Source organism: Artemia sp. Qi Xiang Cuo, chromosome 7 (genome assembly GCF_049724085.1).
Source record: "Artemia sp. Qi Xiang Cuo chromosome 7, ASM4972408v1, whole genome shotgun sequence".
NCBI lineage: Eukaryota > Metazoa > Arthropoda > Branchiopoda > Anostraca > Artemiidae > Artemia > Artemia sp. Qi Xiang Cuo.
In genome coordinates, this window is record NC_142800.1 from 68,326,215 (window position 1) to 68,350,625 (window position 24,411).

Here is a 24,411-nt window from a genome sequence, read left to right on the forward strand (position 1 = left end):
TCTTGAATTGAGGTCAACACTCTCAAATTACCTATAGAAATATCATACAATCCTAGAAAACGGTCATCTTACTTGAGTTTTAGTAGGATTTTGAGTTGAGCAATATATATCCAATTCTTTCGCATCTTTTGGTACAGCAATTGCAGCATTCGTCTCTAGGTAGAAATGCTCTTGCCCACCCATCCGCATTTCCCCTTCAAGGATGTGATCAGAATACTTTAACCCGACATCAACGTCTCCGGTTTTGATAGTCTTTATGACAGCGTGGTAGAAAGAGTCTTTTTGGATTGCATCCTGAAAAGATGAGAGATTTGAGCTTTTCAACCAGTAGAGTAAAAGCTCTGTTTATCAACTTAAGTTCCTGAGAAATAGGATTGTTAACCTTATAAAGGGATGGAAGGCAAAAGATAAAGGATAAAGATCCCTGAGTCATTGAAGGTGGATGGAACGTCGACATATCTCGACGGTCTGGTTTCCGTTTTTTTATATAGGGATAGATAAAAAGCCTATCGTAAAGACCTGTGGCAGTTGGAAACGAATCCTAGCTCCGTATTACCAGGAACAGAGCAATACATTGCACCGCCACAGGGTTAGGGGTTGAAGACTTAAACAAAATTGTTAGGAATCTAAATTCAAAACTATACAGCTTCAAAATGCTAGGATTCGATGTAAAAATTTGTGATTTGGCTGATGGAGCTATTGTTGATAGATCGAGGTGATTTTATATCATGAGCTTTCATTCTAGAATTCAGGAATAGGTTGGTTGGATCCTTTTAATAAATACAAGTATTCCCAGAATCCACTTTCCCGAACTATAGTTTGCGGTGCAAAAGAAGAGAAAATTGTAAGTTAAAGCAGAGCCATCTGTTGAACGTTTGAGGCTGATTTTTTCGTCAATTAATTAAAAACAATAATTCTGCAAACATTTAGCTTTGCATCTAAGACAAAGCGTGTAAGTGTGTGGCCACTGGTGACAGTTGTATCATCACTACCTGTTGTGTAAGATTTATGCCAAAAGAACATAAGTTGCACTTTAGTGAAAAAAGAAATCAAATGAATGTGGATTGACAGTTTAGTATACATATTCTGATATGTATCCCTTAAATTCTTAATAAAATTTAATTTATTGAAGTTAAAAAAAAGTGAAAACATTTAAAATGTATTTTGTTTTCATTATAGGCAAAATTATGTTCTGGTCTTCAGAAGCCTTTGGAGCGTCAGTCCTACTCAAATTAATCTCTGCTCGTTTTGATTTTTACTCGACTATTCATTATAATTTCTGTTAGTTTTAGATTTCATTTATTTATTAATGGTGACTTGTGATAGTTTTATGCTTCGAAAATTATTTAACTTTATTTCTGCTGATTTTTAGTTTAATGCTTCTCTTTACTATTCTTTCAAAAACTAATTTTGTGGAAAAACTTTTTATATTAATTTCTGTTTTTCTTATTGACATAGTCTTTTTCATAGAAAAGGAAAAAAATGCTTTAAATCTTTTTTGTTTTTTTTCTATAAAATGGCTAGGTAATAGGAATCAAATTGCAGCTTACGAATGCTAAAAGAGTCATCAAACTAAATAGCATCCAAATTAGCAGCAGATAAAAATCAACATGGATGGTAATAAACAATTTTAGACGAAATTGTTCCCTGAAATTATCCTTACCTCGTTCAAATAGTGAACTGAGAGACTTTGAGTAAAAATAATAGTTTGCTGAGGCTTTTAGACTAGATTCGCACAAATTTATGCATTTTTGTATCATTTTATTTACTCCCTCTCAGGTGATGCGAGTCATTCCCCACACTATGTACAATTCAAACTGTGAGAGAATTTTGTATCTTAGAAATGTCTCCATAGTCCTTTGACTTTACTGGCTTAATTTCGGAGAGTGAGAAACTCATACTTTGACTAAAACTATTATATAATTTTAAAAACACGGTCGTCTAGAATAAGAAATGCCATGGTACCTCAATAGTCAGTATGGGCTGTAAATCTTCGTATTCAATTTTAATCTTTCTAGCAGACCTTTGGGCTATGGCTTGTTCAGTAGCAACAGTGCATCCTATGACTTGGCCATGGCACTCCACCTGGAAGAAATAAAATGGTTGGTATTTAGCTTGGAAAAGAGCTTGGAATTTAAACTGTATTGGTGTATTTCCGTGTGGATTGTAACTTACCTCTTCCATGAATGCGAAAGGATGCGAATATTTCTCCTCATGATCGGTCTGAAGAAAATTTGAACGACTTTTTTTTTAATTTAACATAACCTGTAAAAACTGAGCTTTAAACTTATTAAATCTCTCTAACAGGGGAAGGGGCAATAAATTTTTGGTTAGAGAGGCATAAACCATCGTAATTTAGGACTCTAACCACGTGGGGGTGTGCAAAGTTTTTTCTTCAAATTTCCCACAAACCAATACCTATTCTTACACTCTCAGTTAGGACTTTCAAAACTCTTTGGTCTAATCTATCAGATTACAAGTCAAAATCCCTTAATTTGACTTACTGGTAGCCCTGGTCTCAAAAAATGGCTAGCAAAGCTTATCTGGTACAAAAGTAGAAAAATGACAAACATAAACTTGTTTGAAATCGGTTTTCTGCAAGTTTTAGTTCCTTTTCTATCCTGGAAAGCGTCAATAGCATTTTTAAAGAATAGCTTCATCATGTTATAGATTAAGAGGCTGGCATTCTAGTTGCATTGGTAAGTATTCTTATGGATAGCATCCTACCTCCGCCAAGGAGGCAAAGGAGTATGAATATTTCTTCTAACGATTGGTCGGAAGAAATATTCAACGGATTAAAATTAACATGTGCTATTAAAAACGAGCTCTAAACTTTGAGAATATTTCCAAAAGGGGGAGGGGGCAGTGATTTTTTATAAGGGGACATAAACAAATTGCGTGGGGTTGTGCAGAAATTTTTCCTTTAAATTTAACACAGGTTAATAGTTTTGCCCACAAATTTATAGTCTTGCAGTCTTAGAAAAGGTTGTAAGAACTTTTTTATCTAACCTATTAGATTTTGAGTCTGAATTTTCATTTGGCTTGCTGGTGGCCCTGACATCAACAAAAAGGCTAGCAAAGTTGATCGGGTAAACATTTATTAAAACCATCCAATCTATTGAAAGAAACTGGAATTGTTATTTGTTCATTTTTCATAGATGGCGTTGATAGCAATTTTTTAAAGAATAAGGGCTGTTCTTTTACTCATCTTTGTGCTAAGATCTTAAACTTTTGACTTGGAACGCTTAAAAGTGAAATCTTAGCACTAAGATCTTACATCTTATAGCGTTCTTTTGCAAACGTCTTTCATCATTCTGCTCTCATCTGCGGTTCTAAGAACAATGATGAGTATATCATCAAAAGTTCTCTCATCATTGTTCTATATAGCAGAAAGATGGCGTCTGTCACACTTTTTGCTAACATCAGTGAGCTCTAAGATCTTAGAACAAAGATGAGTTAAAAGGAAATCTTTGCCGAAAGATGTGAGAGCTTAGATGCAAGATCTTAGTGGAAAAGAACGGGTCTAATAGTCTCATCAGGTTATAGATTTTTCGAAATTCATCACGAATTTTTCATAGTCAGAATGCTTTTATATTTCTTAGAGAAAGCAATATTACAAAAAAAATTTAGAAAACTCTAAAATATCTTTACTCTCGTTGCAAGTTATAGGTGTTTGGCTGTCTCAGCACAATTATTATAAAACGGTTGTAGTAAAAGAAAAAATCACTTCATAATTCTTTCAAACAGTTCGTGGTAACGAACTGTAAGCAAGGAGCGACCCGGCTAAATAGTAACCACAACGCCTTGCTCTTCATGCTAAAGTTTGACTCTTTCTCCACAACTCTATTTTGTAAGACAGTGAAAAACTTTAGCATAAAGAGCGAGGCGTTGAGGAGGGGACAGCCCCTTTCGTATACGGAATATATTCTGTTTGTTTTAAGTTTTAATGCCGCTACTTACTTTCAGTTAAAAACTTGTTTTTTTTAATTTAATTTATAACAAAAAGAAAATCTTTAATCTGATACTTTTTAATTTGAAACGGTTGTTTTATTCTATATATTTTCTTTTCTTTTATAATCAACTAAATTCACTAGTAACATCAACTTTCTTTTAGTAAAAACCACAGTTTATAGACAGTAAGCTTATCGCAGATAATTTCTGGTCTTCGGTCTCGGTGCGAACAAAAAGCTCCTCCCACTTGTTTCTGCCTTAGCGGATTAGTCTGTTATCGTCAATCACTGAGAAATGGTTACCAAGTGCATTATTCGTAATTGCGAAAGCAGAAAAAAACTTGGTGAGCCAGCCAAGTGGTTTGCAAGCGTCCAATCTCACAGGTATGAATTAATTTATATAAAAATTATTAATTAATATTTTTTTTACGTGGACTCAAGTGATCGGCATATTTAATATTTAAAAAAAAAAGGGGCGGGGGGGTTGATGAAATTTGTGAAAATAAGGAATTTTTTCTTCTTCTAATAACTGGTGGGGTAGGTGTGATGGTTTCAGGGGCGGATCCAGGATTTTTTAAGGGGGGGGGCGCAAAATAGGTTGATCCGACAAACTTACGTTAGGAGCAAGTTTAATTAATGCAAACTTGCGTTAATTAGGTAAATTACACTGCTTTAGACTACTTTACGGGGTTAACCCTCGCCCCCCCTCTGGATCCGCAACTGGATAGTTTATTCTTTAATAATAATTTCTGGTCGTTTTGAGTTTGAATTATTGTAGGCTTCTATTTCTACTGATCTTAAGTTTAATATGGCCTTTACTATTCTTTAAAAAAAACTTTCTTTTTCGTAAAGTTTTCGTAGTATATATATATATATATATATATATATATATATATATATATATATATATATATATATATATATATATATATATATATATATATATATATATATATATATTTTATATATATATATATATATATATATATATATATATATATATATATATATATATATATATATATATATATATATATATATATATATATATATATATATATATATATATATATATATATATATATATATATATATATATATATATATATATATATATATATATATATATATATATATATATTTATATTTATATTGGCGAGTACAAACAACTCCTCTCATTTGATCTGCCATTAGCGGTCCAATTACCCTGGAACACGTATTTTGGCAGAAACTTTCTCAAAATGCCTTTGAAACCAACTTGAGACTTCGAAACCTATTTTTAATTCCTAAAAACATATAATAATAACATTGCACTACTAACTACCGATTTTCATGTATGTATTAGAATAAATTAATTTAAAATTAGTTTCTTCAAAATTAGTGTTCCAACGTTGAAGCCAAGTTTCGCGTCCAAGAGAAATCTGACTTGTCTACCCGCGAAAAGATCTGATAACGCCTATGTTTCTATCTGCAAAAACGTTCTCCGGAGCATTCGCACCCCTGTCCGGGTTTTTATAATGGGAGAGATAGAGAATGATCATACTGCTTATTCTATAAACTGTGGTAAAAACCAACTGTTTAGTTGGTTTAGTGCTAACATTAATTGACACTCCAGTCAAAATTTTAATCAGCCATTAATCGAAATCAATCATATTACCTAGCATGAATAGAATTAGGCCTTAATAAACACGTAAGTAAGTAAATAAAAGGAAAACAAGAAATTTATAAGGTTTATAATAAGGAGCAGTATAAGATTTATTTTTAATAGAGGAGATTTTCAAAAATATTTAAGTGGAGTTAGTAGGTCTACTTCAATGCCAAAATAGAAAAAAAGGAGAAAATAAAATATCAAACAAAAGCCAATAGAAAAATTCATAATCAGTGGCGTAGAATTAAAACCTGACCAATTAAAATAATTTCTGTCAGAAGTTTTGAAAGAAAAATATCTTCTAAGTACTAAACTAAAACTAAACTTCTAAAAGTCATACTTTCCCTTTTATATCTACTTTTGCTTAAGTCTATATTACAATATTCTTTACCCATTTGGAAGATGGAAGAAAAAGTTGATTCGGAGGCATTTAGGCGTAGATTTGGAATATTGATTAACTGAACTTTTACACGTCATACCCCCCCCCCCCCCCCGGCCATATTGGTAATTTTTTACTTTTGCAATTTTTTCTACCTTTACTGCAACAGTCTGTGCTCAATTGGAGATTTGAAGATAAACTTATCAAATTTTTATTATTTTAATTCATATTTACTCATTCAGTTGTTAAAAATGTTAGTGTTGCGCCTTGTCGTATATTCACTGCTACTTGCTTAGATTTTGACAGGATCTCATTACTCTGTTTCAGAAAAACAAATACCATTTGATTTGTAATTAAAAGCATTTTCAAGACTCAACAGTATCTAAGAATTTGATTTTCATGGAAGAAACCAAAAATAACTCAAATTTAATTTTTATTTACGCAATGGGAAAGAGATAAAATAATTTCAACCACCAAACCGCCACTAAGCTTACTGCATCTTTGCATAAGAATGATATGCTTCAAAAATAGAAGACAAAATTAACCAAAGACAAATTAACAGAAATTAGGCTAAACACAGTAGTAATTCTTTCAATACCAAAAAAGAGCTTGAAGCGCCTCAGACGTAACATCAGATCAAAATAAAAACCCACCATAAACATTACCGTCGTCAAGTACCCTTGCAGGTTTGAAGTCTAGAGACCTTGGGGTTTGAAATACACCAGTTTGAAAAACAATACAAGGTTAGAATTTGAGAATGTGTTCAAGATAAAGCTGAATGTTCAGAGCCGCCTATTGTATGGCAGCAAGACATGATCTGAAAGAAACTCTAAGCAGAAAATTTTGTATCTGTTAAAAGCGTAAGCTTATCTACACAGTCATAAGATTCCCCAACTGAATTATATTCAAGAGTGAATTATACATTGCCATGAAGGTATACATTGTGACACAAAAAGTCTGGAGGTACAGAATGGTAAGCGTCCAAACTCATCTGTAGTCATAAGAAATGTAGTCATAAGTAGTCATCTGTAGTCATAAGAAATTCTTGAGTAAGGATTTCACCTCATCAGGTATATCCTCTATAGATATTAGGCCCGTTCTTTTGCACTAAGATCTTACATCTAAATTGTCACATCTTTCTGCAAAGATTTACGTTCTTTTAACTCATCTTTGTTCTAAGATCTTACAGCTCACTGATGTTAGCAAAAAGTGTGAAAGACGCCATCTTTCTGCTATACAGAAAAATGATGAGAGAACTTTGATGATATACTCATCATTGTTCTTAGACCGCTAATCAGAGCAGAACGAAGAAAGACGTTTGCAAAAGAACGCTATTAGATGTAAGATCTTAGTGCTAAGATTTCACTTTTAAGCGTTCTTTGTCAAAAGATGTAAGATCTTAGCACAAAGATGAGTAAAAGAACGGCCCTATTATTGAAAATTAAGGAAACATTTATAAAATACAAGATTTGTGCCATAACTTGGCAAAAAAGTTTTTAACCAAACTGGAATTTTCTTCTTTTTTTCAAGTCCCTCTACACCCATATCAAGTGGGATAATAATAAATGTTAACAAGAATTTACCTTTTCCCTGGCAAATATTTCCTCATCCCGGAAGACTGGACCCGTAATATTTTGAGAGGGTGTAAGATCTTTTGCAGAGAAAAAGGCAACAACACCATCCATCGCAAGAGCTTCTGTTTCATCAATATTTAGAATTCTGGCATGAGCTCTTGTGCTTGTGACAAGGGCCAGGTACAACTCATTCTTGAAACATGGAATATCATCACAGTATTGAGCTTCCCCTGGAATAGAAATATATGTATTAAAAATAAAAACATAACTCTATCATACCAATTTTCTCTGCCCTCCCCCTTCCCCCCAAAAAATATATAACAACATACAAACACACTCACAAATCAAAATCTTTTCGATTGACCAACTCTGTTCAAATGATTCCCCTAATTTTTTTGGGGGAGGGGGGGGGGGGTAGTTGGCTGGAAGGATGAAAGGTATTTTTAACGAGAAGATACTTAAAGTGTGACGTGGGGATAGACATTTACAAATTTTGAGAGGTAATCTCAATATATATATAAAAAAAAAAAAAAAAAAACCCGAAAAATTTTAGTTTTTTGTCAAAATATAATAAAATTTTGCAATAATCATAAATTATTTTGAAATATCATTGTAGTATTGAAATTCACCTAAAATAAAATAAAGTTTCAAAGCTGTTACAAAATATGCCTTCAAATACCTTTTCTTATGCACGAAAATTTATTAAAACCTAGCCGAAGAAAAGTTCAAAGATGCAAGGGTCTTAAATATTAAGCATAAGTTTTGATACGTTTTTTAAATATAATCTTGTTTCCCATTGAAGAGGGGCACCAGTCCACAAAAATTTAGGGGAGGGGGGGGGGGAAATAATTTTTCTTAAACTTGTTTTAAATAAAATGGGAAAAGTATTTACTAAAATTCAGGTGGATGGAGAATTCCTTTATTTTTCAATGGAAATAGACCAGGATAAGGTATTGTTGAAAATGCTAGAGATTTGGAAACTTTAACGACTGGAAACTAACACCCCTGCCATGGATGAAGGGTGGTATTGCCATTCGTCCTTCCCTGTAAGCACCCATACATAAGTCGGATGTTTCTATTGCTTTCCCTAAAACGTATTAAATTTCCCGGATCATATTTAAATTCTTCAGTTTCAATGAAGCCACATAATTCTAGCAGCTTTTTATTGTCTTATGCTACTTGGAGTATCAAAGATGGGGTAGGCTCTGCTTATTAACACTAGGTACAGCAATTGGTAGTTTCCAATATGTTTTTTGTAACTTTTTACATTTTTCAGGTCATTCATGAATTTTAATTGAAACTGCTATTGTTAGGACCCTCTTATTTTTATTGTGTCAATATTTTAACTCTAAGGCTACAACACAGCGTCAGTTATCTTTGTTCTAATTTTTTCTTTGTCAAAAATAGATGGCTCTATTCTATTTGAATGGCATAGCAGAAGACTTGTGGAAAATTTCAACTAAACCACTTACAAATAAGTGTGTACATATATAATAGTATATACTTGTTTAAATATTTTGCTTGGTAAAAGGATAAGGGTTAGAAAAACAATATTTTTATCTAAGCCTTGCTTATTAAAAGGAAAAAAACTGCTTAAGAAGATGGTTTTCTCAGCTCCACGTCTGATTAATTTAGTTATTTGCTATGAAAAATTGCTGACAAGTCAAAAAGGTGAAATTTTTGTGAGCGGGACAAACTTTATGGTGCACAATATCCTGAAAATTGTAACTACCTTTATTGATGCCATGGCAAACACGCATAAAAGACTAAAGAAACGCAGCGCTTTTGTTCTAAAAACGGCCATATTTTTTCAAAACAGGAGAAGTTGTCGCCATCTTTTAAACTAAGATGTATTTTTACACTAACACTCATTTCTAGCGTTTGTTACGCTGACTTACTTAACTTTGAATGTTTGACTCAACAAAAATGAATAGTTTCAAAACTAATTTGTGGAAATACTTATGGCCGAGGTTTAAAGACATCGAGTATAGCTCAAGACGCTGCTTCATGGCATAGCCAAAAAAAAATTGTTTTTATTGTGGTCAGGTTTAAAAAATATAAAAAATATATTTTTGCTTTTTGTCAGTTAAACATTATTAAATTTACACACGCACACTGTTAAAACACTGAAAGAAAACGTCACGTCTGCACAGCCCTTATAAAACTATATATATCTCTTGAAAATTAGCTTTGAAATACAGAACTTCCACAATGAGATAAGGTCATTTTATCTTGTTTCTTATAATAAGTGTACACCTTACCTATTTTATGGACAGTACTTACCAGTAACCTGTTTTAAAGCTGAAGCATGGATTAAAGGCCGACCAACCATATCAACGGCTTTCTGCTCAGGGTCTACTTCTTCATATATTTGTGCACTTTTTATAGTGTGATGTGTCAAGTCATCAATTGTGCTACTGTCATGATATTTCTCAATTCCATGTGCTAAAAGTTCGTTGTTTACAATATTGTAAAATTTGAAGAAGAAGCTGAAATAAATTAGAAAAATACACAAAACTGGGTTTAATAAAATCAGAAAGACGTAGGAAATGTAGTATTTATTCACCACAACATCTTTAAATAATAAAATCATGCCTAGATACCAATAAATCTAGTATATATTTTAAACAACTTTAAAGCTCCAAAAAGTTCTCAGCAGGCTTAATAGGAAACAAAAAGACTTGCGAAGTGTGTATGAGGAGAAGAAATATCAAAATTTACACACTCCTGGAGGAAAAGGGTGGGTTTCATCGAGAATTTATTCAGAAAACAGGATAGAAGCCAAGTCTCAACAACATTGTCATTATTTTTTAACTGAAATTATCAAATTAAATTTTCTTTTACTAAAAAAAATTCAGAAACTGTAAAAAGCCGATGTGATGAATTTTTAATTCAGTTGCCTTCTTTTTGATATTCTTACATAATATAAAAAAAGAAAAAGATTAATTTTAATCCTTGTTTTCACAAGTTAATGTTAAAAAACCTGGAAATAAACCAGGATGAGGTATTGTTGAAAATGCCAGAGATTTGGAAACTGTAATGCCTGGAAACCTACAACCTGCCATTGATGAAGGATGGTATTGCGTCTGGCCCTTCCCTGTCAGCACCCATACATAAGTCGGATGTTTCTATTGCTTTCCCTAAATCGTATTGAATTCTTCAGGTCATATTTAAATTCTTCAGTTTCAATGACGCCACATAATTCTAGCAGCTTTTTATTGTCTTATGCTACATGGCGTAACCAAGATGGGGTATGCGTAACAAAACTGGGTTTAATAAAATCAGATAGACATAGGAAGTGTAGTATTTATGCAGTAAATGTTAAAAAACTTGCATTTCTAGTCAAATAAAAATAAATTATAAAATGGCAGAAAATACAAACATTTCAAAAAGACCACTAGATGTTGATAAGAAAAACTAAAATCAATGAAAAAGAAAAACCTCCAAAAACAAGAAAATTTTATAAAATTAATAAGTCAGTTTAAAATCCTATAAACAGAGCGCAAATGACTCCTCAAATGTGAATACAAAAGAGAAAAAAAAAATACAAGTACTCACTAAATATAACAGAACAGCCAAAAATATAATAACCAAAAAGAAAAAATCCCAAATATGTTAAATATAGTAAAATCATGCAAAAGAACATAATTTGTTAATAATACAGGTCTTATATAGTTCATACAGAAACATTTGCTAAAGGGTACATAACATATTAATTAGAAATTTCCCAAGAATAATATAAAATACTAATTTCCGCCTTGTTTCTAAAAGGTTTCCCACTGAAAATTCTAATCACAAAAACAAATACCTTAATGTCAAGGACTGACGGTAGGTAGTCATGCCTCCTGGTGCAGAGGGTGATAACGGGAGGTCCTCGAGTAAGGTCTTCAGTACTACATCCACTATTGATTCATTCCATTCTCTGAAACAAACGATCAATAATATTCATTCCATTTATTTCAAATCACTCAACAACCACATCATAAAGTAAAGTAAGGAAATCTTCATACAAAAACTTTAGCACAAACTCGCAACAAATGTGTTCTATTATCTAAAAAAAAGGGTGATAAAAAGTATGTCTTCAAACAAGTCTTCGTTTTACCTGCTTCAAGTGAGTAGGCCTTCAAGTAAAGGCACTAAAGGTACAAAAATATATTTAGTTTTGCAGATCATTCAATAAATGAATACCCAAGGAAAATAAGAAGACCTTCGAGTAAAAACTCAGAACTACATCCACTTAAGATGTATTCTTGTCTCTGAAAAATTCTCAAACAAAAATTCAATTGATATTAAAATATGAATTAAAGAGGTGTTAAGTGGGGACTATGGATAAGAATGCTGAAGATCTGCAAGATGCAGCCAGACCGTATAATAGTAAAATATTGTATTGGCATGTTAAGAAATTGAGAGATAATAGTCAATCTGAACATGTTCGAGTTAAATATAGGAACGAGACTACAAATAGTGATAAAAAAAAGAGTTAAAGAGTGATGACCGCAACATTTTGAGAATGTACTAAGCGTAATAAAGTTACTGAAAATGGCACAGAAAATAATGAATTGTCTCTGACACTTTGGAAGTAGACGAAGATTTGTTTGCAAGGAAGAATTAGACAAAGTGCTAAAAGGATTAAATAATAATAATAAGGTCTCAGGTGCTAATAGTATGGTAGGTGATTTTTTTTTAAATATGGTGATATTTCTGAGTATTATGAATATGATTTTTGAAAAAGAGGAAATACGTAGCTATCTTAGGAAACTTTAATCAGACCTGTATAAGAAAGGGGATAAGAGTGAGTGAGGTGATTACAGGAGGTATTAACTTGATTTTTGTTGGAAGCAAATTACTTAATATGCTGATACTTTTTATACTTTGAGATGCTGCAGATAACGTATTAAGAGTAGAAGAGTGTTCTTTGAGGGAGGGGAGGAGATGCGTTAAACCAATTTTCTTTAAGAGATTAATAATTGAGAAGTTCCTGAGTTATCAGACCCGATTCACCCGATGGAAGAGTTCCTGGGAAGTTCCTGTGTAGTCATACCCAATTCAGTCGATAGAAAAGCTTAATTGAAGATCTTTATTTGAGTGTTCTTTGAGGGAGGGGAGGAGATGCGTTAAACCAATTTTCTTTAAGAGATTAATAATTGAGAAGTTCCTGAGTTATCAGACCCGATTCACCCGATGGAAGAGTTCCTGGGAAGTTCCTGTGTAGTCATACCCAATTCAGTCGATAGAAAAGCTTAATTGAAGATCTTATTCTTGTATGGTATACCAAAAAAAAAAATACATTAAATTGATTAGTGACATATACGAGAAAAACAATGCTAAGGTTAAAGAATTCTAATTTGATGGACTTTTTTCTATGACACGGGGCAAAGGCTATGGGAGAGCATGGAATCAAGTGGGAAAGTAAGGCTCTCCTACACATTGATTATTGTGACGATTTGATCGTCTTTGATGAAAATGTTAGTAAAATGAACGGATTTTTTTTTGGCGGGGGGGGGAAGATGAACGTTCAGAAGATATATACATTAGACTGGGAATAAGTGAAGATGCAGACTTAATATTGGGTAGCCAGAAGATCGAATAAGTGAACAGCTTTACCTAGCCAGGCTAAGACGGCAAATTCATTGGAGATGTTAATAGTAGAATAGCCAAGGTCCTGAAGAGAGACAGAGAGAGAGAGAGAGAGAGAGAGAGAGAGAGAGAGAGAGAGAGAGAGAGAGAGAGAGAGAGAGAGAGAGAGAGAGAGAGAGAGAGAGAGAGAGAGAAAGAGAGAGCGAGAGAGTCTATGTCTATGGCTAGGGCAGGTTCTTCAAGTAGGGAATGACAGATTACCAGATATCTTCCTTTTAGACCAACCATCTAGGGCCAAACAAAAAACAGCTGTACCTGAACTGGGTTGGGGGAGGTCGTAAGGAAGTATTTAAGTGAAATTAGCACTTATTGAGAGGTGTAAACAAAGAGGATTTAAACAGACTTGCTCCTCCATGGGAGGAGCATGCGCACCTGTGTTGACCTCAGGTGGCTTGGTGCTGCCATGAGTTGTTAGTAGTAACAGTAACAGTAGTAGAATCATAATAGGTAGTTGAAAAGTATTTTGTCGAATAATGCATATGTTTAATTTTTGTTGAAACAATTTACATGTAAAATCCTTAGCAAAAAACTTCAGTACTAAATCGACTGCACTCACACTCACACCGATGAAGTAAAATAAAAGATTTAAAAAGAATAGTGAAGAGAATTTCAAGTGCAGACTAAAAGAAATGTACTTTTGGTGCATTCCTTTCTCTAAGATATGTTTGTAAAAACCTTTTAATGCACATCGAATCATTATATGTATCTGAATCATGTTCTATCGAATCACGCATATATCTCTAATTTATGCTGAAAATGTAGATCTTCAAGTAAAGATTTCAGCCCTAAATCACCTACAGGTACATTTACTGAAAACCTAAAAATAGTATATTTAAACTATATTGAATAGTAAGGAGATCTTCAGCCTATGTCATTAAAATCAAATTAACTTTTGAGGCAGTCATATATCCAGAAAATGGTCTTCGAAACATATTTAATCCGAAGTGAATCGTTTTATAACCATGAAATTTAGTAGATATTATTTTCTATTAGAGGAATATAAAGAACGAGTCAAGAATGAGGAATACAAAGAGGAATATGAGAATGAGTTTCACGCAGCTTGTGGGGTATATAAGCCTCGGGTCAATATTTCAAATTCTTAAGCTATATTATATGTTTCTTTTGTTTACACTTTATAAAATCGTCAACAATGTATGTGTTTTATTTATATCCCATTAACATTGAGATTTTACTTATAACGAGATTAATCTAGTGCCAATATAAGCCAGCTATAAATTTTTATAGAATTCTATAGCCAAGAAGAATATTTTACAGCCAAGACTGAGCAGTCGGACTTAGTTTTTGATTACGTGAGGTATATGTTTTTATTTGTTAATAGACCCATTAAACTTAAAATTCGAACTCTGAAATTTTTTTTGGCTCCAATAAGCAATAGCAAAGTCTCGGTATTAGTAAAATGCCATTGTGAATGGGGCATTAACTATTTATACAGATCCTTAGGATAGTACTTTTAGTTTGATTTCCAAGGATTTGCTCGAACTAATTAGGTTTAATTCTAAGTTTTCATTCTATTTATTAGTGTCTGTTTTTTTTTTTTTTTTAATAAAACGTTAAACATATCCTTCTGTCTTTTACTTGTAGCTATACATTTTTCTAAATTTCAAGTAATATAGCTTGTAAAATAAATCAAGTATTGAATATAAACGTTAGTTCTGAATGAATTTTAAATTTTGAACTAAAGTTGGAGGATTTAAAACTGATCAATCGAAGCACTAATATAGGTCTCTTTTTTTATTTAAAAATTCAACAAGGATTGAGAGCAGAGATTTTCAAGCAGTTCGTGGTAACGAACTGTAAATAAGAAGCGACCCGGCTCAATAGTAACTAAAACTCTAAAACACGGAATTTTAATACCAGTAGATACATGAAAAGAATCGGATTTATGGTGATTTCAAATATATAAGTCTTATCAAGTTAAGTCATACCCATCAAAAGTAACGAGCCTCAAAATATTTGCCTTATTTTCGAAAAAAGAGAGAAAACCCCCTAAAATTAATAGAATCTTAATGAAAATCACACCATCATATTCAGCGTATCAGAAAACCCTACTGTAAATGTTTCAAGCGCCTATCGGCAAAAATATAGAATTTTATATTTTTTGCCAGAAGAATGATCACGGATGCGTTTTTTTTTCTAGGGGTGATCGTATCGATCCAGTGACCCTAGAATATCGTAGGAGGACTCATTCAAACGGAAATTAAAAGTTATAGTGTCCTTTTTAAGTGACCAAAACAATTGGAGGGCACCTAGACCCCCTCCCGCGCTCATTTTTTTCCAAAGGCACCCGATCAAAATTTTTAGATACCATTTTGTTCAGAATAGTTGAAAATCTAATAAATATATCTACCTGTGGAGGATAACTTAATCCTTCACAGTCTCCGGGGGAAGGGCTGCAAATTATGAACTTTGCCCATTGTTTACATATAGTATTGGTTATTGTTAAGTATACGGATGTTTTCAGGAGGTATTTTTTCTGGTGGGGGGGAGGGTAGGATGGGGGGGCTACGTGGGAGGATCTTTCCATGGAGGATGTTTTCATGGGGGAAGGGACATTTCTATGAGGGGGTGCCGGATTTCCCAGCATTATTGAAAAAACGATCAGAAACTAAATAAAAAAAAAGTTTTCTCAACTGAAAGTAAGGAGCAACAGTAAAACTTAAAACGAATTGAAATTATTACCTATATGAGAGGGTTCTTCTCCTAGTCAATACCTCACTCTTTACGCTAATTTTTTTTTTTTAGTACTTTCAAAGAAGCTATCTGTTCTAATTTAACGGCCTTTGATTCAGGAGTCATTCTTAAAGAATTGGAACAAAATTTGAAATTTAGCGTAAAGAGCGAGCTATTGACAAGGGGGAGAACCCCGTCATATACGTAAAAATTTCTGTTCGTTTTAATATTGCTCCTTCCTTTCAGTTGTAAAAATTTGTTTTGTCATTTCAAATTAAGAGATCAGCAGTGACTGTGAGTCCTGATTAACAGGTAGATACAGGGGTCTTAAAACAAGAAAAATAATAAAAGAAATAATGAACAAAATAAGGGATTAACAATTTAATGATAAAAGTAAAATAAGTATTTCTAAAATGACAAATATCTTAGAACTAAATCTAGAATATAGTGGAAAACGCGTGAATTATATTAAAGAAAATAAAATACTGATGGAAACAATATATGTCTTGTGGACGAAAAATTCAGTCAAAACTAAATCCGTTTTGAAACGAACAATTGAGAATTTTACGTTCTAGAAGAGATCTAGTTTTTATATTCTGTGTTTGATCACAAAATTTTCCATTACTTTTCAGTAATTTAGGCATTCTTTGGGTGAATTTTTGTTAAATTTCTGGGTGTCATACTTAAGAAAAAGACAAACAACAATATTGTCTCGTATAATAATATATTTTAAACAGCAACAAGTTTTGTTTTACAGAAAATAGATGACGCAACAAGATACAATAATTACGATGGATAAACTTCAGCAGCCAAAATTTTTGTCAAGTAGAAAGTTACATTCGCTAGATGGCGTCTTATTTGTTTAACTGAAAAGTTTTTTTGTAACTGAAAGTAAGGAGCGACATTGAAACTTAAAACGAATAGAAATTATTCCGTATATGAAAAGGGCTGTCCCCCCTCAATGTCCCGCTCTTTACGCTAGTAGTGTAGCTAAAATAGTAGAGATGACCCTAAAGGTCCGGTACCCACACCATATATGGGCATAGAACCACGTGGTTTATGGTTTTTGTCAGTGAGAATGAAAAAACAGGAATTTTGTCACATTTATGGATGTTTTCTTGGATGGCTATGTGTGTTGGTCGATTTATTTGATGTTTTTCATGGATGTTTTATGGTTTTTGTCAGTGAGAATTTGAAAAACAGGAAATTTTTCACTTTTATGTCTTTTTTTATGGTTTTTGTCAGTGAGAATTTGAAAAACAGGAACTTTCTCACTTTTATGTCTGTTTTTATGGTTTTTGTCAGTGAGAATTTGAAAAACAGGAACTTTCTCACTTTTATGTCTGTTTTTATGGTTTTGTCAGTGAGAATTTGAAAAACAGGAACTTTGTCACTTTTATGTCTGTTTTTATTGTTTTTGTTAGTGAGAATTTGAAAAACAGGAACTTTCTCGCATTTATGTCTGTTTTTATGGTTTTTGTCAGTGAAAATTTGAAAAACAGGAAATTTCTTACTTTTATGTCTGTTTTTATTGTTTTGTCATAGAAAATTTAAAAAACAGGAACTTTCTCACTTTTATGTCTGTTTTTATGGTCTTTGTCAGTGAGAATTTGAAAAACAGGAACTTTCTCACTTTTATGTCTGTTTTTATGGTTTTTGTCAGTGAGAATTTGAAAAACAGGAACTTTCTCACTTTCATGGATTATTGAGTCATTAATCAAATTGTCTCCGGGGAAGTTAATTAATGTCTGACAGATGACGTCAAGTTAATTAATGTCTTTGGAGTTCTACCAAGAGAATGTTTCCGGGGCAAAGTTTAGATCACACATGACAGATGATGTCATGATTGATTGATTGACATGGAAGGGGAATTAATTTGTTGTTTCTAAAGAGAACTGTCTCCGAGCGAATCTTTAGATCTTAGCGATGAATTGTTTTAGCGTGGGAATCAGGTTTCTTAGTAATTTGAAATGTGTCAGCGCAGAGATGCCAAACAAAAGGAACACGCTGAAATTACGTTTAGGGATTATTTGGGCGAAGCCGTTTTAACTATTTTATGGAATTATTTCGGCGAAACAGTCAGAGACATTTTAAAAGATGATTTAAAAGATGATTTTAGAAGAAAATTTAAGGGTGAAACTCTGTGGTCGTTATAATTCACAAGTTGTATTTTAACAGTGTCGTGAGGTCCCCTACCCCAATCCCAAAGGGTTCCGATCCCCCTACCCCAACCCCAAAGGGTTCCAATCCCCCACCCCAACCCCGAAGGAAGCCCCCAGTACTCAAAGGTCCCCCAAGCTCCCAAAGGGCTCCCAGACCCCCAAAGGCCCTCCCCAGACCCCCAAAGGCCCTCCCCGGGCCCCCAAAGACCCACCGGGCTCCCAAAGGGCCCCCGGACCCCCAAAGGCCCTCACCCGGTCCCCAAAGGTCCACCGGGCTCCCAAAGGACTAATCGGCCCTCAAGTGCCCCCCAGACCCCCAAAGGCCCTCCCCAGACCCCCAAAGGCCCTCCCCAGGTCCCCAAAGGCCCTCTCCCAGTCCCCAAAGGTCCAAAGGGCTCCCAAAGGGCCAACCGACCTTAAAGGGCCCCCCAGACCCCCAAAGGGCCCCCGGCGCCCCAAAAGTCCCCTGAGCCCCCATTTTTAATACTTTTTTATGGCTTCATTATATCTTTTCAGAACAAGTTATTTTATTAATGTCCATCCTAAACCCATTTTACAAGTTGAAGTACTCATCCTTTTCACCCACAACTTTACTATACTGATTTTTGAATGCTCCAACACCAAGCAATACTTTTAATGGCATTTCAGAACAAGTTATTTTCTTAATGTCCCTCCTATACCCATTTTACAAGTTGAAGTGCCCATTCTTTACACCCACAACTTTAATTTACTGCTTTCTGAATGCTCTAACACCAAACAATACTTTTTAAAGGGCATTTCAGAACAAGTTCTTTTATTAATGTCCCTCCTAAACCCATTTTACAAGTTGAAGTTCTCATCCTTTTCACCCACAACTTAACTTTACAGCTTTTTGAATGCCCAATACCAAGCAATACTTTTCAAAAGGCATTTCAGAACAAGCTCTTTTCTTAGTCACCGTCCTAAACCCATTTTACAAATTGAAGTACCCATCCTTTTCACCCACAACTTAGTTATAGGTAAGAGTTTGAAGTTTTACCTTAGAGACCTAGCTTAGAGTTTTAGTTTGGTTTAGTTTTAGTTAAGAGTTTAGAGTTTTTTTTTTAGCTTAGACTCTTAGTTCAGATTTTTTGTCAGAGTTCTAGTTTAGTTTAGTTTTAGTTAAGAGTTTATAGTTCTTAGCTTAGAGTCTTCTCTTATAGTTTTAGTTTTGTTTAGTTTAAGTTAAAATTTTAGAGGTTTTTTTTTGATATTAGAGTCTTAGCTTCGAATTTTTGTTTGAGTTCTAGTTTACTTTAGTTTTAGTTAAGAGTTTAGAGTTTTTAGCTTAGAGTCGTAGCTTAGAGTTTTATTCAGATTTCTAATTTAGTTTAGTTTAGTTACAGTTCAGAATTTAGAGTTTTAGCTTAGAGTAATAGCTTTTAATTTTACTTAAAGTTGTAGTTTGGTTAAGTTTTAGTTAAGAGTTTCGAGTTTTAGCTTAGAGTCTTAGCTTAGAGTTGAAGTTTAGTTTTATTTTAGTTAAGAATTTGATGTTTTACCTTTGAGTCTCAGTTAGAGTTCTAGTTTAGTTTACTTTTAGTTAAGAGTTTAGAGTTTTTAGCTTAGAGTCTTAGCTTAAAGTTTTAGTTTGGTTTAGTTTTAGTTAAAAGTTTAGAGGGTTTTTTTTTGCTTAGAGTTTTTGTTAGAGTTATAGTTTATTTTAGTTTTAGTTAAGAGTTTAGAGTTTTTATATTATATTCTTAGCTTAGAGTTTTATTCAGAGTTATAGTTTAGTTTAGTTTAGTTACAGTTAAGAATTTAGAGTTTTAGCTTAGAGTCATAGCTTATAGTTTTACTTTAAGTTGTTGTTTGGTTTAGTTTTATTTAAGAGTTTAGAGTTTTAGCTTAAAGTCTTAGCTTAGAGTTTTTGTTAGAGTTCTAGCTTAGTTTAGTTTTAGTTAAGAGTTTTAGCTTAGAGTCTTAGCTTAGAGTTTTAGTTAGAGTTGAAGTTTAGTTTAGTTACAGTTAAGAATTTAGAGTTTTAGCTTAGATTCATACCTTAGAGTTTTACTTAAAGTTTTAGTTTGTCTAAGTTTTAGTTAAGAGTTTCGAGTTTTAGCTTAGAGTCTTAGCTTTGATTTTTTTTGTATAGTTCTAGTTTTTTTTTATTTTATTTAAGAGTTTTATTTTTTACATTTGAGTTTAAGTTAGAGTTATAGTTTAGTTTAGTTTTAGTTAAGAGTTTGATGTTTTACCTTAGAGTCTTAGCTTACAGTTCTAGTTTAGTTTAGTTTTACTTAAGAGTTTAGAGTTTTAGCTTAGAGTCTCAGCTTAGAGTTTTGTTAGAGTTCTAGTTTATTTTAGTTTTAGTTAAGAGTTTAGTAATTTTAGCTTAGAGTCTTAGCTCAGAGTTTATGTTGAAGTTCTAGTATAGTTTAGTTTTAGTTTAGAGTTTTAGCTTTGAGTCTTAGTTTAGAGTTTTTGTTAGAGTTGAAGTTTAGTTTAGTTTTAGTTAAGAGTTTAGAGTTTTTTTTTGTTAGAGTTCTAGTTTAGTTTAATTTTACTTAAGAGTTTGATTTTTTACCTTTGAGTTTCAGTTAGAGTTTTAGTTTAGTTTAGTTTTAGTTAAGAGTTTAGAGTTTACCATAGAGTCTTAGCCTAGAGTTTTAGTTAGAGTTCTAGTTTAGTTTAGTTTTAGTTAAATTTCAAAATTTATAGTTTTAGATCAGAGTCATAGCTTAGAGTTTTACTTAAAGTTATAGTTTGGTTAAGTTTTAGTTAAGAGTTTAGAGCTTTTAGCTTAGAGTTTTTGTTAGAGTTGAAGTTTAGTTTAATTTTAGTTAAGAATTTGATGTTTTACCTTTGAGTTTCAGTTAGAGTTCTAGTCTAGTATTTTAGCTGAGTCTTAGCTTACAGTTTTTGTTAGAGTTCTAGTTTATTTTAGTTTTGAGTTCTAGTTTAGTTTACATATAGTTAAGAGTTTGGAGTTTTACCTTAGAGACATAGCATAGATTTTTAGTTTAGTTTAGTTTTAGTTAAGAGTTTAGAGTTTTTTATCTTAGAGTCTTAGATTAGAGTTTTTGTTATAGTTCTAGTTTAGTTTTAGTTAAGAGTTTGGTGTTTTAACATAGATTCTTAGTTTATAGTTGTAGTTAAAGTTCTAGTTTAGTTTAGTTTTAGTGAAGAGTTTAGAGTTTTTAGCTAATAGTCTTAGCTTAGAGTTTTTGTTAGAGTTATAGTTTAGTTTAGTTTTAGTTAAGAGTTTTTAGTTTTTAGATTAGATTATTAGCTTGGATCTTTTTTTTAATTTCTATTTTATTTTATTTTTAGTTAATATTTTATATTTTTATCTTAGAGTCTTATCTTATAGTTTTTTTTATTTTTTAATTTTTTTTTATTTATATTTATGTTTTTAGAGTTTTATATTATAGTCTTATCTTAGAGTTTTTGTTAGAGGTCTAGTTTAGTTTAGATATAGTTAAGAGTTTGGAGTTTTACCTTAGAGACTTAGCTTAGAGTTTTAGTTTAGTTTAGTTCTAGTTAAGAGTTTGGAGTGTTTAGCTTAAAGTCTTAGCTTAGAGTTTTAGTTTAGTTTAGTTTTAGTTAAGAGTTTTGTGTTTTAACTTAGAGTCATAGCTAAGACATTTAGTTAGAGTTCTAGTTTGTTTTATTTTGTGTTAAGTTTATAGTGTTTTGGCCTGCATTCTCACCAAGATTATTTTGTTTGAGTTGTAGTTTAGTTTATCTTTATTCAAGAGAATATATTATTTAGACAATATTCGGAGCATAGGTTTTTTCGATGTTATAGTTTAGTTATATTTAATAGTTTATAGTTTTAGCTTATATTATTAGCTTACAGTTTTTGTTAAATTTGAAGTTTAGTTTAGTTTAGTAATAGTTAAGATTTTAGTGTTCTAGCTTATAGTCTTAGCTCATAGTTTTTGTTAAAGTTGAAGTTTAGTTTAGTAATAGTTAAGAGTTTAGAGTTTTAGCTTAGAGTCTTAGCTTAGAGTTTTAGTTTAGTTTAGTTTTAGTTAAGAGTTTAGAGTTTTTAGCATAGAGTCTTAGCTTAGAGTTTTTGTTAGAGTTCTAGTTTAGTTTAGTTTAGTTATAGTTAAGAGTTTATAGTTTTTAGCTTAGATTCTTAGCTTAGAGTTTTAGTTTAGTTCAATTTTATTTAAGATTTTAGAGTTTTACCATAGAGTCTTATCTTAGGGTTTTTTTAGAGTTCTAGTTTAGTTTAGTTTTAGTTAAGAGTTTATAGTTTTTAGCTTAGAGTCTTAGTTTAGAGTTTTTGTTGCAGTTCTAGTTTAGTTTAGAGTTTTAGCTTAGACTTGGAGTTTTAATTAGAGTTCTAGTTTAGTTTATTTTTAGTTAATATTTTAGAGTTTTAGCTTAGAGTCTTAGCTTAGAGTTTTTGTTAGAGTTGAAGTTTAGTTTAATTTTATTTAAGAATTTTATGTTTTACCTTTTAGTTTCAGTTAGAGTTCTAGTATAGTTTACTTTTAGTTTACAGTTTACAGTTCTTTAGCTTAGAGTCTTAGCTTAGACTTTTAGTTGGAGTTCTAGTTTAGTTTAGTTTTAGTTAAGAGTTTAGAATTTTAGCTTAGAGTCTTAGCTTAGAGTTTTTGTTAGAGTTATAGTTTATTTTAGTTTTGATTTCTAGTTTAGTTTACACATAGTTAAGAGTGTGGAGTTTTACCTTAGAGACATAGCATAGATTTTTAGTTTAGTTTAGTTTTAGTTAACTATTTATAGTTTTTTAGCTTATAGTTTTAGGTTAAATTTTGTGTTATAGTTCTAGTTTAGTTTTATCTAATAGTTAGGTCTTTAAACATATATTATTAGTTTATTTTTTCATTTAGAGTTCTAGTTTAGTTTAGTTTTATTTAAGAGTTTAGAGTTTTTTAGCTTAGAGTCTAAGCTTAAAGTTTTTTTTAGAGTTATATTTTATTTTATTGATAGCTTAGAGTTTAGAGTTTTTAGCTTAGAGTCATAGCTTAGAACTTTTGTTGAAGTTTAGTTTAGTTTTAATTAATATTTTAGAGTTTTATCTTAGAGTCTTAGCTTATAGTTTTTGTTAGAGTTGAAGTTTAGTTTAGTAATAGTTAGGAGTTTAGAGTTTTGTCTTAGAGTCTTAGCTTAGAGTTTTTGCTAGAGTTCTAGTTTAGTTTAGATATAGTTAAGAGCTTGGAGTTTAACATTAGAGACTTAGCTTAGAGTTTTAGTTTAGTTTAGTTTTTGTTAAGAGTTTGGTTTTTTTAGTTTGGACTATTAGCTTAGAGTTTTTGTTATAGTTCTAGTTTATTTTAGTTTAAGTTAGTATTTTTGTTTTTTAAAATTTAGTAATAGCTTAGAAATTTATTTATAGTTATAGTTTAGTTTAGTTTTAGTTATGAGTTTAAAGTTTTAGCTTAGAGTCTTAGCTTCGAGTTTTTGTTAGAGTTCTAGTATAGTTTTAGTTAAGATTTTAGAGTTTTGATCCTATATGCTGGGAAGGGTTTGCTAAGAATATTGTTTGTATTACTGGTTTATTTAAGAGTTTAGAGTTTTAGCTTAGATTCTAGGCTTAGAGTTTTAGTTAAAGTTGTAGTTTTGATATTTTATGGTTAAGAGTTTGTATTTATATATTAGAGTCTTATATCAGAGTTTTTGTTAAAGTTGAAGTTTAGTTTGGTAATAGTTAAGAGTTTAGAGTTTTATCTTAGAGTCTTAGCTTAGTTTTAGTTTAGTTTAGTTTTAGTTGAGAGTTTAGAGTTTTTAGCATAGAGTCTTAGCTTTAAGTTTTTGTTAGAGTTCTAGTTTAGTTTAGTTTAGTTATAGTTAAGAGTTCAGAGTTTTTAGCTTAGATTCTTAGCTTAGAGTTTTAGTTTAGTTCAATTTTTTTTAAGAGTTTAGAGTTTTACCATAGAGTCTTATCTTAGGGTTTTTTTAGAGTTCTAGTTTAGTTTAGTTTTAGTTAATAGTTTAGAGTTTTTAGCTTAGAGTATTAGTTTAGAGTTTTTTTTTGCAGTTCTAGTTTAGTTTAGAGTTTTAGCTTAGACTTAGAGTTTTAATTAGAGTTATATTTTAGTTTATTTTTAGTTAAGGGTTTAGAGTTTTACCTTACAGTCTTAGCATAGAGTTTTTGTTAGAGTTCTAGTTTAGTTTATTTTTAGTTAAGAGTTTAGAGTTTTACCTTAGAGTCTTAGATTAGAGTTTTTGTTAGAGTCCTAGTTAAGTTTAGTTATAGTTAAGAGTTTGAAGTTTTACCTTAGAGACTTAGCTTAGAGTTTTAGTTAAGTTTAGTTTCACTTAAGAGCATAGAATTTTAGCTTAGAGTCTCAGCTTATAGTGTTTGTTAGAGTTCTAGTTTAGTTTTAGTTAAGAGTTAAGTGTTTTTAGCTTAGAGTCTTAGTTTAGATTTTTT

General features: G+C 31.8%; 1 protein-coding gene across 3 annotated transcripts in view; it reads right to left on the bottom strand.

Moving 5' to 3' along the window:
* LOC148950634 (xanthine dehydrogenase/oxidase-like) overlaps nt 1–24,411 on the bottom strand; it is a 380,805-nt gene that overhangs the window by 141,868 nt on the left and 214,526 nt on the right. For all 3 annotated transcript variants that reach the window (XM_089092522.1, XM_089092520.1, XM_089092521.1), the window contains 5 exons: nt 11,360–11,473; nt 9,835–10,040; nt 7,561–7,781; nt 1,966–2,085; nt 73–294 (listed from right to left, as the gene is read on the bottom strand). In XM_089092522.1, the coding sequence (XP_088948648.1) occupies nt 73–294; nt 1,966–2,085; nt 7,561–7,781; nt 9,835–10,040; nt 11,360–11,473 (883 nt within the window). The remainder of the gene's footprint in view (nt 1–72; nt 295–1,965; nt 2,086–7,560; nt 7,782–9,834; nt 10,041–11,359; nt 11,474–24,411) is intronic.